Here is an 18,412-nt window from a genome sequence, read left to right as displayed (position 1 = left end):
CCTCAAAAAACTAAACCCAATTGTGGATTCTAAATATCTTGTTTTGTTTTTGTTCTTGTTCTTGATTTTTCTTCTTCATCATCATCATCAAGAACAAGAGGAAACTGAACGTGTTTAGGGAAAGCAGTAGCGACCATATGGTTCACTTTCAAGCTCTGTGGACAAATGATCATAGCTTTCAGCTAGAGCACGGTATGATCGAAACGCTTCCTCCACAAAATTAACAATCTCAGGCCACTTTAACGTGAAAACATTTTTTTTCCCTTCGTGAAAACACGAAGGAACATATATTTACATACCTTGAAGATTGAGTCTGAGTCATTTTGATTGTTGTGTACGGATGTTCCATTGAGCACCGGGACGTCACTCGAACCATATCAAATGTTTCGGGGACGGGGAAACACAGAGATGGCACGGAAACGTAAATAAAAAAAAAAAATCATTTTTTCTAAAAAAAAACAAGTCACTTAAAAGATAAAGTAAATATTTTCGAAAAAATTCAAAAAAAAAAACCAAGGATATGATTAGTTTCTCCGTTATCACCCGAAAACTCAGTTTTTACGATTGGTAATGGTTAACAGCGTTTTGAAACAATCATACAAACCGCTACGAATCGCTTCAAATCGTTACGAACTTTTTAAAATAAAAAACTAGCCTCCAATTAGCTTTTGTGGTTGCAGACGGTTGCGGATAGATAAATAAATATAAAATTATTTTAAAAATATTTATAATTTTAAAATTGAAATTAAAAATGGAAATATTATAAATAAAAATATATACATATTTTATATATTACTTTAAATTCACAAACAATATCATAATTTGTTTTATAAAAACTTTAAACTAACTATTCATTAGAACTTATTAAAATTAATATATATAGATATATAAAAATATACAAATATATAAAATGAAACAAAATATTCTTTTAAAAGTTTTAATATAAATCTTCAAAAAGGAATTTATTTAAATTATAACTTTCAACTACTTTAAAATTAATAAATAAACATAATATTATTATTAATCAAGTTATATTAATAGTTATTATATTTTATCACAATAGTATAACTTTTACATTTTTGTAATGTTATAATATTTTAATATTGGTAAATTATTATTAAACTGCTGTAATATCTCATAATTAACCGGTTACAAATATTTTATAAACGCAATAATTTTTGAACGATGTATCAATTATACAATAAACACTTGAAACTACAATCACTTGTATTCATAAATTTCCGTATCTACAAATGTAACCGCTACGTTTGGACCAGTCGGACCCTGAATACTACAACGGTTGCTGTTTCATTTTGATCAGCTAGGGAACAATGTTTGACTTGGAACAATGTTTGACTTGGTTTGAATTAAATATAAATATTCCATCTTGCTATTGTAGCCGTCCACTTGAAATTAATTATAACACAGAACAAGACAAATGAATCAATATTTTGTGTTATTAGAAAGATCAAAATTAGAACATAAGTCTTCTTAAAAGATCATACAAAATTCTCTTAAATAGCAATTTTAATTTTTAATCATAAAATGAGTCCTCAAAATGAAAAATAATAAAAAATGTCTCATTGAAAAGGTTAAAGATCCTTCTACCCCTTGTTTTATAAATATATAAATAATAATAAATTGTATAATTTTGGTTATATATTTTACAATTTGAAGTTCTTATAATTTTTCTTTGAATTTATTTTTCAAATTTTTTATTTTCATACTTTTTTGAAAGTCGAAAATGCTTTTCAAAACTTTAAAAAAATATATTTTTAGATTTTCTTATATTTTGTTTTCTATTGTTTAATTTTAAATCCCAATCTCAAAACTTCACCCTTAACTTTAAACTTAAAGTCTAAGGTTAGTTATAATACTCCTTTCACTTCATATTATAAATAGTTTAAGGAAAATTTGTTTATTTCAAAATATAAATAGTTTTTCATTATTCTATGCAATTTTTATTTTTACTTGATATAGTGTGACTAATCAAATAATCTAAACTTATTTATGATTGGTTTAACTATACCTAATTTATAAATCAAATGCTATTTTAAAAATAAATAATATATTTCTTAATCTTTGTGCATTCATCGAAAACTACTTACATAAAAAAACAGAAAGAGTAGCATAATTACCATTTAATAAAATATTTTTTGTCACTTTCATTTTGAGGCTATTTTGTGAAAATACAATAAAAAGTGTTGTTATATAGAATTTCTCAAAGATATCAAGTTACTCATGTCTAAATTCAAACTGGAATAGTACAATTAATAAAGTTTCCTACCGAAGTCCTAACTAAAAATCATCAAAAAAATTTTGGCAACAAAATTAAAATTTAAGTTAAAATGCTGTCGAAGCAAAGATTTTATTTATGGCATACACGAAAGCATCGTGGGTAAACAAATAAGCACGACTTAATTCACCGGGGAAATTATGTTTTCTCTTGATATGTGGTTATGAGACATTCATCTAAAAATAAAAAGAATCTATGACAATATTTCGAAAACCGGACTGGACCAGACATTGACTTGGCATTGTAGATAGTCAATGGTTAAACTAGTTCAATCGGATTTTAAAATCTCTATAATATTATTTGAGAAGTCAGTTTCCTATGTGTCGCGTTCACGTTAACTCTCACGATGGTTGATTACATTGATACCCTTAATAAATTTAAAATATTGCATTTAAATACTATTATTGTTTTTTATTTAGTTTTTTTAAAACAATTTCCATATAACATATATATTAAAAAGGAAAAAATTATAAATTTCAAAAATCGAATTCAAAAACGAAAATATATTTATATGTAATATGATTTCATTAAAAAGGAAATTTAACAAGATAGTAATATTCTATTTTAAAAATATTTCTAAATAACATAAAATATACTTTTGAAGTAATAAAATACTTGATTTATATCTATTGTTTCTTATATGAAATATATATATATATATCTGTATAAAATGTAATTTCATAAAAACTAATTTCAGAAAGATAATCTTGATATTAGAAAAAGAAATATTATTTATTTTAAAACATAATTTTAAAGAATACATAATATATTTTTTCAAAGTAATAGAAATATTTTAATATATCTATCTAATTTTTTTAGATAATTACATAAAATAATTAAGTAACATAAACTGATATATGTTTAATTGACTAAAAATAGTTTAAAATTAGTATTATTGAAATTTTTATTTATTTTTCATATATTCAGTTGACTATAATATCTTTCAATTACAGAAACAGATATCTATAAATGATATTTTACTTATATAATATTATTTCTCAAATAAAATCACAATTGTTTCTGATTATTTTAAGAGATATTAAAAACTATCTTTTTAACGATAAACATCTTTTGATCAAATAAATATAAAATATTTTAAATAACATAACAGTACATAATTTAACGAGGTAGATATATTATATTTTTCATTATTACAAATAAATATTTTCCTAATACTAAATTTGCTTTTAAATTTTATGTTTTTATGTTTGTGGGGTTTAATATAACCATTATTAAAATACCAAAGTAAATATGAATTTTCATTTTTAGATTATTAAAAAAAAATAGTTTACCTTTCAATAAATCTAATTATTTATAATTTATAAAATATTTTAATTATTTTAAATATTGATATGTGTTCATGAATGTTTTTAAAAATGTATCAGTTACTTATGTATGTAAATTCCTATTGATCACCGTTTTATTTTCTAATATATATATATTTTAAATGAACATATAATTTCATAAATATTATGATCATATATGCACATTTAAACGATAAATAAAATTAATTTGATTTAATTATCAATTGTATTTTTAAAACACTTAATTTTATTAGTCCGACCACGTAAACCATAAAAATAAAAATAATTATATTTCAGTTTCAATTTGAAAGAATATATGTAACTCAATATACTCACAATATGAGTGACTCGACTAATCAATCTAAATGCAAATAAGAAAATTAATCAAAATTTTAATATATTTAGGATAAAAAATATTATAGTTGAATTCAGAGAAATAAATGTAATCCAATATATCTAGATGATAATTTAATCGACTGTAAAAAAAGTCGACTAGATATAACATATCTATAATCATGTGTCTAATTAAAGTTTTGTAATGCTATTAATATAAATTATGCATAAAAATATAAATTAATTTAAAATAAAAGTATATAGCAATCAATTATTATAGTATATTTATTTTATAAATATTTATATCCGTGCATGAGCACGGGAAAATCACCTAGTTTAATATAATTTTAAAGTAAGTAATTATGTATATATATATATACAACTATAAAATTATTTTGATAAAACTTTATATCATTGTTAAAATCTAAAAATGATATCAAAATAAAATTAACATTCATAAATAATACAAAAATGTATTGAAAACTAATGTATTTAGATATATTAAAGAAACAATATATTTTATGAAATCTTTTAATATTTGTAATTTTTTACTTTTTTATTTGAATTTAAGAACCGAATTTCAATATTGAACCAGGTCACCAGTTTTAGTGAGTTAGACTGATTTTGATAGGATTTACCGATTTAACTCAAATCCAATTTTTTAACTCAACCCAAAATCAGTAATAAAAGCGAATCATGATCCGATCCGGTTTTTAAACACTGATCTATAGATATCTATACTATTAAAGCAGGATCCTATTGGCTTTTTTACTAAAAATACCCCTTTCTTTAATAACATTGCATATTTCATTAAGGGCAATCAAGTAATATTAATAACAAATCTATATTGGATCTTTTTTTTAAATCCAGCCCATTGCCCACATCATCTCTTTTGGGCCATTTGGGCCGATTAACAAATCAGATTCAATTTTTATTTTTTTTTGGATTGAGTTCGAGTCGGATCTTTCCGGATCCGGTGGGTTCGGTTCTCATGCATAAGAATCTGAAAAATAACCAAATAACCAAAATATCTAAAACGGGTTCGGTTATTTATACTCAGAGTAACCAAAGTATCCGATTCAGTTCAATTTTTTGTATCCAAATTACTCAAAAGTAACCAAAAGTAACCAAAAATATTCATTCTATACAGTTTTTTTGGATAAACTTTTATCCAAACTATCATATTTTATCCAAAAATACTCAAAAGTACTAAAAATGACTACTATAGTTAACTTATGATATTAATTTAAAATATTAAAATAATTATAAATATAATTATAACATATATTTTTAGATATATATTCACATTTCGGGTATCTTCGGGTACTCATTTGGTTCTCGGTTCGGATCGGGTTCGGATCGGTTCTTCGGATATAGCAATTTAGAATTCATTCGGATATTTACCCCGGGTCTGATCGGGTTCGGGACCCTGATTTTTGGGTCGGTTTTGGGTTGGTTCTTCGGGTCCGGATATTGTGATTAGGCCTATACTCATTTAAAATGAAACACGATAAAGAAAGATAAAAAGCTTAAGTCTTTTATAAAAAAACAAATATATGAAAATATGACACTTATTAAATATTTGTCAATTTAAAAAAAAATAAAGGAAAATAAACCCGCGCTTTAAAAGCGCGGGTCAAAATCTAGTTTTATACATTATAAACGTATCCTTGTCCTTTTTTTTTATCCTTGTCCTATTTGTATCTGTAAATTTTTAGTTTTACCTTTTCCAGTTTCCATACCAGTCCCTGTTTCCGTTCTATCAGACCCGGTGCACCATAGGATGTGACTGGCCCACCACCATTAATTTGCATTGTATGCTTTTCTCTGCAACATCTTTTGGTTTTAATGATGAAGCAGAAGAAGAGGAATGCTCGAACATGTAGTGGAGGCATCAGAGTTTTTTTAAAAATGATATGCATCCTCTTTTTTTTTGTGCAACAAAATGATATGCATCCTCTTATTAGCTAAATTCTTTTTCATTATAAGATTCTGACGACTTTTCCTCAATGATCCTTTCAACTATCCTTAACGAGTGTTTGTGCGTTTTATGTTAAAATGTAAAAAAAAAAAAACAATTTAACTTAACTAATAATTCAGTTTGTTAGGGTTAGTTGTATTGACCTTAAACTAACTCATAATCCTCTAATTTCTAATGTCTAAATTCTATTGGGACAACTCAAGTTGGATGTGTCTTATTATACCAATTCTCTCATCACTTTTTTTTTTTTTTTTTTTTCTCTCTCTCATCACTTATTTGACATGATGAACCTTAAAAGACTGTTTCTGCGTGACTATTGATATTTCGTGATTATCACGCTCAGTCACATTCTAATTTTTAAGGTCGGTAAAACTATCGACAAAAAAAAAAATCAGTATAACCAAAGCTCATATGCTGCCGAGTCAATCACTAAAAATGGTTTTTAAAACGGTTTAGGGCCTATGTCTCTGCCAAGGCGGAGCCTATGTCCCTGCATGGGCGGCAAACTGGTTCTAACCTAAACAATTTTAATAAAATTTGATTTATAAGATTCAAATCAGTTTATGCAATTCTAATAAGTTTTAAACTATTCTAAATTGGTTTAAACCATTTTTAATCAGTTTAAATCAATCTGAATTAGTCTATATCTGTTTAATAAATTAATAATGTTAGTACATGTCCACAATTTGTTTATTTCTTTTGTTTTTAATATCTAATTTTGATAGTCCATCAAAATAATATTATAATTAAAGTCAGAAACTGAAACATCTTATGTAAATGTAAAAATATATAAAATAAATTAATAACGCATAGGCCTAACGTGACTAATCTGCCTAGTCTACCATGTTGTCTAGTTACCACCTAACAATTTCTTAAACATATCTATAAATAGTCTTAATCTATTACAATGTTTCTAAAACAACCTGATAAGAGCAATGTCGATATCCGGAACGTGTATTGAGGCCGGAACTACACTTTCAGATGGTGTTGTCGACTGCTCCGTCAATTTTAGAGGAAAACCATCCGTCAGATCATCCTCTGGTGGATGGAGATCTTGTGGCTTCATCATGGGTAAGTTACTAATCTTTGTTTCTCCAACCTTCTCAGTTTTTTTCTAATAAAGAGAATATTCCGGCAGGTGCTGAAATGACGGAGAAGTTCGCCTACTACGGGATAGCCTCGAATCTCATAACCTACTTCACGGGGCCGTTAGGGGAGCCAACGGCGGCTGCAGCATCAAATGTCAACCTCTGGGTTGGAACCGCAGCTGTTTTGCCTCTCTTCTGGGGTTTTATTGCCGACTCGTTTCTCGGCCGTTTCTGTACCATCCTCGTAACCTGCTCCTTCTATATCTTGGTAAATAAACTAGTAAACTTCCTCTTATACTACCTCTAAGAGAGCTAATAACACACCATGAACGTGTTTGCTCATTGAAATTTTACGATTATTACAGAATATCTAATATATTTATATATATAAATATTTCTTTTCTTTTTGTACAATCTTGATTTTAGGGACTTATACTGCTCACGTTTTCGGCGACCATTCCTTCTATGTGTAAAGAGCAAGAAGCACTCGTCTCCTGCGTTTCCCAAGTCAAAGTGACAATCTTTTTTTGTGCTCTCTATCTAATAGCGCTAGGCGAAGGAGGCTTCAAGGCATGTCTTAGAGCTTTTGGAGCAGATCAGTTTGATGAACAAGATCCTGAAGAGTCCATAGCCAAAAGCTCTTATTTTAACTGGTTGTATTTTGCAATATCATTTGGCATATTAATTACTCGGTTTGTCTCTAATTATATCCAAGAGAATCTGAGTTGGGTTTTAGGATTTGGAGTTCCATGTGTCTCCATGGTGCTCGCTCTCTTCTTATTCTTACTTGGAACCAACACTTACCGCTTCAGCAGCACCAGAGGAGAAGGAAGAAAGCATGGTAACCCCTTTGTTAGAATTGGTCGTGTTTTCGTCGCTGCAGCTAAAAACCGAGGAGAGACTTCTTCAGACGACATTTTGCATCTTCTGCCTATCGAAAGTTCGAACAAGTTCGGGTAATACAAATACTTACTAGGTTTATATTGCGTTTCTTTTTTTTCAAATGAAACCACTGACTGTTTGGTTTTGTCACCTAAATCACTATTTTGATTATCCAGTCATTTTTTTGTTTTGTAAATTTTAAATAAAGCCGTCTTGTCGTTTAGGTTTAACTACTTTTTTTATAAAGTCAATATTTAATACGTTCTATTTAAAAAGAAGAAAAATGTATTTTGAACCAATCTGACGTTGCTTTCTTTAAGAGTTAGGGGAAAAAGGCTTTAAATAATACAATCTTTGGCGAATGCAGATTCCTGGACAAGGCAGCAATATCTTGTGATTCATCTGAAATTGAGGAAGCAAGAGCTGTGTTAAGTATCGTTCCAATTTGGACGTGTTCTTTGGTATTTGGCATTATCTATGCGCAAACTTTTACTTTCTTCACAGTGCAAGGATCCACGATGAACAGATCAATCACATCAGGGTTCTTAGTCCCTGCGGCGACAATCCAATGCTTTATAAGCCTAGCAATCATCGTCTCCATCCCAATCTATGACCGTTTATTCGTTCCATTCGCAAGATCAATCACTCATAAACCAGCAGGAATCACAACGCTACAGAGGATTTCCATCGGTTCTTTCCTCTTAATTATTTCTATGGTAATATCTGCTTTGGTCGAGATGAAAAGACTCAAGACCGCTCAACATCACGGCCTAGTAGATTCACCTAAAGCCACGGTTCCAATGAGCATTTGCTGGCTGATTCCGCAGTACGTTCTCCATGGAGTCTCTGAAGTTTTCGCTATGGTTGGTTTACAAGAGTTCTTATACGGCCAGGTTCCAGTCGAGCTTAGGAGCTTGGGACTGTCTCTATACCTAAGCGTAATCGGCATAGGCAACTTCTTGAGTAGCATATTGGTATTGGTTATTGAGAGAACCACTAGCCAGTCCGGTCAAGTGAGTTGGTTGGCTACTAACCTGAACCAGGCACATCTTGATTATTTTTATTGGCTACTTGCTTGTCTCAGCTCCGTTGCTTTCGTTTCATTTGTCTATTTCTCCAAGTCGTACGTCTACAACACCCAAACTAAACCCTCTGACGATCATGGGGAATAAAGTTGAGTAAAATTGATTGGAAACAGTGAGAGAGATATGATGAATAAAAAATGTCATGATGAATGGTATCTATTAGAGCTTTCTTTTTTTTTTTTTTGGTCAACGGGTATTGATGTAAAACTGGTATAAAAAATCAATATTATCAGGATCGCAAATGTTTAACATTGTTCGTTTTCTTCTCCCACGAGAGGGACAACCGAACAAACTATTAAAAGGTAGAGAGAAATTTCAACGTGCCGTTTGTCTCTTCCGACGACAACCGAAACTTCCGGTCACATCTATTTGACACACTAGAGTTGTCGCTGATGCTGCTGGTTACTTTGGCGACAGTTTTATTTAGGTCTTGTTCGTTTACATGTTGAACCGATTTGCGAATTTGCGAATACGACTTGCGATTGAAATGATGTTCGTTTTTTTAGCAGGTAATTTTGATCTACAAATTTATGTTTCACTAGATTTTGAATTTAATTTTTGATATTTGTTTCTTTCTTTCTGATTGTATTTGTATGTTTTTAATCATATTTGTGTATAAAATTTAATCAAAATATTTTTTATTAAATAATAACAATTTAAAATTGATCTCATATACTCACGGTTAATGCTGGATTACGGGTCAAATTCACTCCGCTGACCCGCTGGTTTCAATTTTCTTTTGGTTAGAAAATATGACTCGCCCTAGTATATTTTTAAATGCTATTTAAATCTGTCCCACCCTCAGAATTTTTTGTTTTACATATCTTTTTAGAAATTTAATTTTCATATTTATGTCTTTCTTTGTAATCATATTTGTATTTTTGTAAGCATATTTGTGTTTTTCTTTGTAATCATATATGTGTAAATTTTGTTTTTAATCATTACTAAGAATTTCGATAATCATTAGAAGATAAAATTATGTGTTTCACTTAAAAAGGAAGATAAAAAGTAACTGCTTATGTTAATTAATTGGAAGAAATATAAATCATTATATGATTGAAATATTACTAAAATATTATTTATTATTCGCTGATCCGCTAACCCGCAGGTTTTCAATTTTGTTTTGGTTAGAAAATATGACCCGTCCTGGTATATTTTTAAATGCTCTTTAAATCTAATCTACCCTCAATATTTTTTGTTGTACATTTTTTTTAGAATTTTAATTTTCATATTTGTGTCTTTCTTTGTAATCATATTTATATTTTTTGTAAACATATCTGTGTTTCTTTGTAATCATATATGTGTAATTTTTTTTTTAATAATTACTAAGAATTTCGATAATCATTAGGAGATAAAATTATGTGTTTCACGTAAAAAAGAAGATAAAAAAATAACAGCTTATGTTAATTAATTGGAAGAAATATAACTCATTATATGATTGAAATATTACTAAAAATATTATTCATTAACCGAATCTCTCGGATGCTTTTTATCCAAAACATTTTTATCCAAAACCTTAACATTATATAAACATACGTTACGGCCCTATTGACCAAGATTCCTCGTAGTCTAGTGGAATATGGTTCTTGCACGTATGTTACGTCCAGGGTTCGAAGTCTGGTAATCTTTTTATTCATTTTTTAAATTATTTTTTCATTAATGGCAAAGTTATAATATCTCTGTCTTCTTTCTTTTAGGGTTTTAACTTCTCTGTGATTTTAATGGCCGCCGCACAAACGTTTTGATACAACATATCAACTTTTTTACAGTTTTCGTATCATTTATGCATCAAACATAGAGAGATGTTACTTAACAATCAATTTCTATCATCTAAAAAAACAAAAGAATTTTTTTTTGACGAATCCGTTTTTTTCAATGAATTTGATGAAATCGCCGTGGCTGGCCACCGCCGAGCGTTGAAACGCCGTTTAATCGCCACCTTAGACGCGTTTTCGAACACGGGATTGTAGTTTGTACTCTGTATTTGTGTATGAGTTTTGTATTTGTTGGTTACTGGTGAATTAATTGATGATCATAAAAACCGTAACTGATTTTGGTAGAAAAAATTATAACATGGTTAGTGTTTTGATATAATTAGATGCAGTTATATAAAAATCTTTTTTTTTTTAAATTGGACACAACATATATCAAGGGAGCATATTTCAACTTTAATAGTATTGATTCTTATATGTTTATAATCTTTGAAAATACGTCAAATTGATTGTTTGTGTTCTTATTGTAGATTCATATATTTTTCAGTTTTGAGATTTATGTGTCAATTTATTGTGTTTAGTTTTTAGTCTCTCTAATTTATGAGATTTTTCTTTTCTTTAGACCATGATTTTTCTTTTCTTTAGACCATGCATGGGTTTTTGAGAGTTTATGTAGTATTTTTGAGAGTTTATGTAGTATTTTTGAATATTTGTTTAGTTCAATATGGAATATGCTTATTATACAATTGGAAAGGAAAAACCATAACATATAAAATTTATGTAGTATTTTTGAATTTTTTATCAATATGAATTATGCATTAGTACAAACTTTAAGAAAGAAAAGACGTGACATGTAAAATTCATGTTGAAATAGGTTTTTTCCCTTCTTTTCAATGTTGTTCTCCAACAATCTCATTTGCAACATCCCAAACATGGTCTATTTTTCTAAATAAAGAGAAGACCTTACCTACAGCCCATTAGGGTTTAAACCTAGGGCTCCTCTCCCTTTCTTATAAATAGGCAGTCTTTTTTTTTTGTCTCATTCACAAAACTAAAGCGGAACTCTGTAGAGAATTTCCGGAAACTGGAATCTTTAGCCGTCAAGTTCTCTTATGTGCCGCCTCTCTCTCCTCTATCTCTCCTCGCATGCATCTCTCTCTCTCTCTCCTCGCCATCCGCTTTCTCTCTCTTCGCCGGCGGAAGAGTGGTAATGGTGGTGGTGGTTGTGGCCGTGTGGGGTGGTGGTGACCAGTTCTCATCTCTCTTATCTCTTGTTTCAAGATCCAGATCCAGGTCTAGGCTAAGGTGAGGTGATCCAAACCCAGTCTTTTCTCATGTCCTCTATAATCCTTTTTTGGTGTTATGTCTGACTAGACCATGTTTGAGAGTTAGGTTGATAGATTATGATTGATGCTAGGGTGATAGATGAATGGATCATGTTGCATAAGAACTTTCCCACTTTTAAAAGGATTTAACGAACTGCCTTGTGCTGATGTGGATGAATGATTATGATGATTACTTGTGTGGGATGAATGTTGAATGAAAGCTACGTTGTTAAAAAGAAGTGAATGCTAAGGTGATAGAGTTACAATTGGTATCGAATGTAAATGAATATTACAATTGGTATCATGAATGTTGATTGGTATAAGTATGTATGGTTGTCAAGTGACTTGTGTGAGGCACCGAGAACAGTTGGCGTTCAATGAATGTGTTAAGGTTAAAGTTAGGGTTAACGAGTATGAGTATGAGTTAATGAGAAATGAGAATGAGAAAAGTGAATGAGAAATGTGAATGTGAATGAGTCAATGAATTTGTATATTATCCTATTTGGAACACCGAGAACAGGTGTGAGTCTAGAATAAAATGTGATGTGAACCTGCGGGACAGTTACCTAACATGAGGTACCCTCAGGATCCCACGGGACAGTAGCCTAACATGAGGTACTTGTTGGCGATGTGTGAAAAGACCGTGAACAGATGGTGACCGTGAGATGCAAATATAAAATGTGCAAGGCGCCATAAGATCGAGTCAATGCCGAGTCGTGCTATAATTATGACTATTGAGACGAGGTGGCAGACCCAGCTGGTGAACCAACGAGCAGCAACTCGGGTAGTCATTTAGGAGACGGGGGATGGAATCTATTGAGTGGCACCCCCGGGTCAGGCCAGCACGAGGTGGGAGGTCCGTAAATGAGCCATAGGTCCTTACGTCTAGGTTGCCTAGAGTCGAGTCGATCATGTATGCTGAGTCGGTCGAGTCTGTTGAGTTTATGTGTGGCAGTGACTGATTTCATTGTGTTGTTGGATCGCTAGGTTGGTAGAAGTGCATAGAAATGATTTTAGGAATGTTAGGTTGTATTGATTGATTGTAGTGGCTAAACAATTATGCTTTCCGATTTGAGTAGTGTAGAGTGTTATGCGGAAAAGTTGGTTTAAAGTCACTTCACTCTAGACCCTTCTCTTTCCAATTGCTCATTCCCTTTTTTTACATCTCCTTGTGTACAGGACCGTAAGTAGAACTGTAGAAGTATATAGATATGGGTGAAGTGGCATTTCACAGAAGAAGTATGTCTGTCGACTCTTGAAACCGGTAACGAAACACTTAGAATTATCTAAAATAAATAGACATATGTCCATAACACCACTACACCAGTTCTGTAACCCCGGTCGGAAGCAGGAGAAACGTTACATTATTGCCGGAAAAATTATCTAGAACTGAAAGTCCCAAATGGTGTAATCTTATTTTTAAACCTGCCCAGAAACCACACGTGCACGACAATTGAATTACACGAAAGACTAGGTTACATGTCGATTTTACTAGAGTAAAGTAGATATAGAAGGAACAGTTAGTTTAGTGTTTCCAATTACAATAAGTAGGCCTGGGATTCTGACCCGAACCGGACAGTCCGAACCGAACCGAACCGAAAATTATGAAATTCGGTTATCGTTCGGTTATTGAGAGCAAACCGATCGGAATGATTTTACAAAATGTTCGGTTAGTGCATCGGTTCGGTTCGGTTCATGATATCCGATCGGTTAACCGATATTTAACCTAGGTATATATATGTATCTTATTAACCTAAACAAACCTAATCTCTCTTTTCGTCCTCAAACTCGAGCGGCAGCTTCGTCGGATTCTCAACCCTAGCAACTCGTCTTCTTCGTCTGATTCTTCCATCTTTTCGACCACTCTCTGTTCTGTGTAGGTAAGTTCTTCACTCTCTTCTCTAGTTATGTGTATTTTTTGAGTTTGTGATTGATTTGACATTTAGGGTTTCTGTCGAAATCAATAGGGGCTAATGATTTGGCTTAAATGATGGGTCGATTATCAGTGTGAGAGTGTCTCTTAGTGTTTGATTTGGATCGAAGGATGAGTTTGGATAGATTTGAGATTTAGGGTTCTTGTTGAGATCTGTAAATTACAAGAGGCTAATGTCTCAAATTTTTTTTTCATTGTCGAGATCTGTAAATTACAAGAGAATCTCATCATTAGAGTTAAAGGTAATAATGTCAATCTATCTCAATTGTTTTGTCTCTTTTGTGTATTTGTTTTGCTTTTTTACTGATTTTCTACGTTTAATAAGTTGCAGGTCGGAGTTCAAGCATTATGGTGACCCTTAATTTTCTATTGTTTTGTTTGTTGGACATTATAAGATTTGTTGGACATTATAACTTTATAAGATTTGAGTCATAGATTCATAGATTTAGAATGCTGGATCTTCATTGAGAAAGGATGAACAATATGTATGTTGGTTTTTGCTGTATATGTTTTTTGGCTGATAAATTTGGATTTTACAGGTCATAACCGAGAAAATTAAATTAACTCAAAAACCGAAGATAACCGAGAAAACCGAAAAAACCGAGTGTAACCGAAAAAAATATTTTTTTTTGCTAATTATTATAGAAATTCGGTTATTTTCGGAAATAAATTGAAAACCGAAAATAACCGACTTCCGAACCGAATCGAACCGAATTTAATTTCGGTTTTCTTCGGAATCAGTTTTAAAAATTACGGTTAACCGAAAACCGAAATTTCGGTTCGGTTCGGTTTCGGAAAACCGAAATCGCAGGCCTAAATAAGCGTTATGGAGAGGGTAATTTTCAGGAAAGCACAAATCATGAATGGTTACTAAAAAAAAATTGTGACCCTAGTCTATTTTTGAACAGGAAGTAAACTTTCTAATTAGTTATTTAATATTTTAACTCATTAACTTATATACCGTTCATGTCGGTCAACCCTCTGTTACAAAACTATTGACGGAGATTAACAAACATTAACATTTTTTAGTTAAGAAATTAAAACATTAAAAATAATTGAAAATATTTATTACGATTTGAAACTAATCGAAGGATTATATCACTAGAAATAATAAAATTTGATCCATGTGTCCACATTGATATTTTTATTTTTTATAAATTAAAATTTAATAATAGTTATGACTTTTATTTTATATAGTATTTTTCATATTATTATTGGAGTTTCAAACAAAACTTAACATAATAAAAAATTGATCATTTTTCCTCTTATCATGATATTTTTTTGGCAAAAACTTGGTTTGACGCTATCTTAATATTTTCTCATTTATTATGTGTAACAAATGCTACAAAGCATGAATCGACTCAACCCGTTGATCGAATCAATTGATATCCTTAACATATTATATACGAAACTTTGTCAATCAATAAAACAACAGAATATTATATGTATTTTATCGTACCAATCTGAAGTACATCTCCTCTCCTACCAACGTGTAGTACATTTATAAGATAAAATAGAGTTTGCTTTTATAAATTTACTACTTTTTTAATTTGATGGAGACATGTACTTCACATTGGTAGGAGGTGGAATGTACTTCACATTGGTAGGAGGTGGAATGTACTTCTCACATTGGTAGGAGACGGGAGCTTAGATATTTTTTAGATTTATGTAGAGCCGTGACAACCATTTTTAATGTCCAAGCTAAATAAATATATTATTTCTATTTTACAAAAACTGTTGTAAAAAAAAAAAAAATATCTGTGAAACATTTTTTTTAAATATGTTTACCAATTTTATATTTATTTTCTTAATTTTTAAAATAAAAATGTAACACTGTAGTTTATAATATTAATTTTATATTATTATTTCAAAATTTATTTTACATTTAAGAATAAATAATATAATAGAAAAATAAAATTAATTTCAAAATATAAATAGTGATCTATGTTCAAGAGTATATTTTTTACAGTATTTAAATTATAAAAATATATAAAGAAGGTAAATATTAAAAAGAGAAACAATTTAAATATTTTTGTAGATTTATATATAATTGAAAAAAACTGATTTTAAAATTTAAGTTTTTGATATTAAAAAGAAAAGATGTTCTTGAAGTCCTAGTAGTAATCTAGGTTTAAGTTAGAAAAACTATCAAATAAAATTGTCGATAAATCATATATAATTATATTCATCGTAAATATGCCTTTCTACGTTTACAATTTTTTTTTTTGCTTAATCAAATGTTTAAATTTTTCTTTAAATCGGACGGCTCTAGATTTATGTTGGCAACAATTTTGCAATTTTCTCAGTGATTATGGTTCTATGTCTTTTTCAGTGGCTATATGTCTCACATTAGTTTTAAAAAATCATGTATTATATTAATACATAAATATTATATGAAATAATCTTGTTTTAATTTGCGTAGACTACATGTGGGCTTTGGGCTTCCGGATCGCGAATCATTGTCTGCTGGGCTTTGATGTTGGGCCTAGACGTGAACGTTTGGCAAGCATGTGATGACGTTGGGCTTTGTATCACTTAACTCCAAGGCGAGTGTGCTGAGTTGGCAGACAGTTATAACTTCTGTAACGACCATCTTTTTCCTCATCGAGTCATCTTCTTCCTGCAATTTTATTGTTTGGATCAAGGAAAGTGTCAGAACCACTTCGTAATAGTATGTTAGTGAGTGGTGAGATGTATGGCTTCTTTCATGGAAAGGAAGGTTTTAGATGAAGATATATCATATCTTCTCTACTAGCGTCCTAGCAATGGACATCCTGTCGGGAAATTCTGGATGAAGTAGTTAACCAGGTTTTCAAGCTCTAATGTTCTTGTGAAGCTCCAGTAGTGAGTCATCATAAAATTGTATATGACGTATTTATCTTTTGACAGACCAAAAGAGTCTTGGCTTGGTATTCTATCGATTTTGATGAGTTTAAGTATTCGTCTATAGTCATCGCATTAACAAGTTAAATATGAAACTTATGATTGATGGTATATTTCCTTTGCATTGCCAATTCCAAGCTTTAATTAGTTCAACAGGGATTCAGAAAGGTTATTTATCGGTTTGATATCCTGACACTCCCATGTCCTCTAGGAAATTGAAGAAAACAGGACTTTTAGACGCTCATTCGGAAAAGGTTATTTTTGGATTGCTAAATTAGTGTTATGAGTGTTGGAGAAATGTGAAATGATTACTTATAGAGAGGATCTCGAAATTCAGCTAGAGGGGCAAAAATATATTGGAATTTTGTTTGTCTTTCAGAAGAATCAGAAATGCACACAAACTGTGTGGCGTCGTCCCACCATGAAAGTTTGTAGATCTATTGGTGACAATGTACTATGAAGAATATTGCAGTCGTTCGTAGACAGCGGTGGTCTAGTTCTGCGGTATGTTAGGCAATGCATGCAGTTTGATACCTATCACTATTAAAGCAGAATCTCTAATACTATAATTTTTCCTTGTTTTTGAAATTATTTTTAAATCCATGACATTACTATAGACAAAATATTTATGAAACCCACAGCCTAATCATTCACATTTATCTCCTAGAATTAATTAATAACATCATTTAAATTAATCATTATTTTTGGGATGTGATTATATTCAATGTATAAAAATTGTATAGAGAATAATTATCGAATACAAACCTATATAAATCGACCAAAAATCCATGTTAGTTATAAATCATCCACCATTGATGATTATACTCTAGTGAGTGCTAAATGAAACTAGTCTAATTTTACAAATCTTAAATTTCAGATTTAAAATTTTTATGGTAACAATATATCGTTACAAAACACTTGTTCACAAAAAGAAACAAAAACATAAACTATATGTTTATAAAAGATATTGTTGAAAGCATCAAAAAAATAGTAACAAACAATATTAGATTTAAACTAAAAGATGATAATTCTAACATGCGCATATTTATATATGAAATATCCATATAAAACTATTGTTACCATCATTTGAAAAATGGTAACAACACAGGTCAACACATTTAATTAAATAATCAAAATTGAATTGAAATTATTTAAAATTAAATCACAAACTCAAATATAACTAAAACAATTTATTATATAATTAAAATTTCAAATAATAGTTAATCCATATATATAAGGGAATATAAAGTATGAGCTTATATTAATTATAAAATAGGTTATTTATATAAAAAATAGAATTTCAAACTGAAACCACGTATAAAAATCTAGTTGTAATCTTATTTTAGTGGATTTGTTCTCCAACTAGGTTCAAGAGATGTAGTGAAACCGAATCTCGGTAGAAAATTGTATGTGTTATGTACTTTATGCTTGCACATGCACTTGAACATATAAATCTATACTAATAAAGTAGGCTTTTTTATCTTTTTGGGGGAAGAATGCCATGTGGCATTTTCTTTTTAATAATTAAAATATTTTCTCAACTTAAATTTAATAAATTTTGGTATTAATTATGAAATAAATGGGGAGATG

The 18,412-nt window shown here is 30.1% G+C and overlaps 1 protein-coding gene and 1 long non-coding RNA gene across 2 annotated transcripts; both read left to right on the top strand.

The window, feature by feature from the left end:
- Positions 1 to 6,849: 6,849 nt before the first annotated feature.
- On the top strand, positions 6,850 to 9,111 carry LOC108858183 (protein NRT1/ PTR FAMILY 5.12). The gene is made up of 4 exons (XM_018632147.2): positions 6,850 to 6,985; positions 7,053 to 7,270; positions 7,429 to 7,958; positions 8,252 to 9,111. The coding sequence occupies exons 1-4, from the start codon at positions 6,850 to 6,852 to the stop codon at positions 9,054 to 9,056; spliced, it is 1,689 nt and encodes a 562-aa protein (XP_018487649.1). The 3' UTR covers positions 9,057 to 9,111.
- Positions 9,112 to 13,565: 4,454 nt separating this feature from the next.
- LOC130512316 (uncharacterized) lies at positions 13,566 to 14,464 on the top strand. The gene is made up of 2 exons (XR_008945826.1): positions 13,566 to 14,181; positions 14,271 to 14,464. It is a non-coding gene; the product is annotated as an uncharacterized LOC130512316 (long non-coding RNA).
- Positions 14,465 to 18,412: the final 3,948 nt, after the last annotated feature.

The sequence above is a fragment of the Raphanus sativus genome, chromosome 5 (genome assembly GCF_000801105.2).
Source record: "Raphanus sativus cultivar WK10039 chromosome 5, ASM80110v3, whole genome shotgun sequence".
Classification (NCBI taxonomy): Eukaryota; Viridiplantae; Streptophyta; class Magnoliopsida; order Brassicales; family Brassicaceae; genus Raphanus; species Raphanus sativus.
This window is presented reverse-complemented; position numbering and strand designations above follow the sequence as displayed.

Excerpts from the sequence above, each read along its gene's own strand:
- LOC108858183 (XM_018632147.2), top strand. The coding sequence starts at position 6,850 with ATGTCGATATCCGGAACGTGTATTGAGGCCGGAACTACACTTTCAGAT. Across the intron at positions 6,986-7,052 it reads ATCTTGTGGCTTCATCATGG|GTGCTGAAATGACGGAGAAG; the intron begins GTAAGTTACTAA and ends ATATTCCGGCAG. Across the intron at positions 7,959-8,251 it reads GAAAGTTCGAACAAGTTCGG|ATTCCTGGACAAGGCAGCAA; the intron begins GTAATACAAATA and ends TGGCGAATGCAG.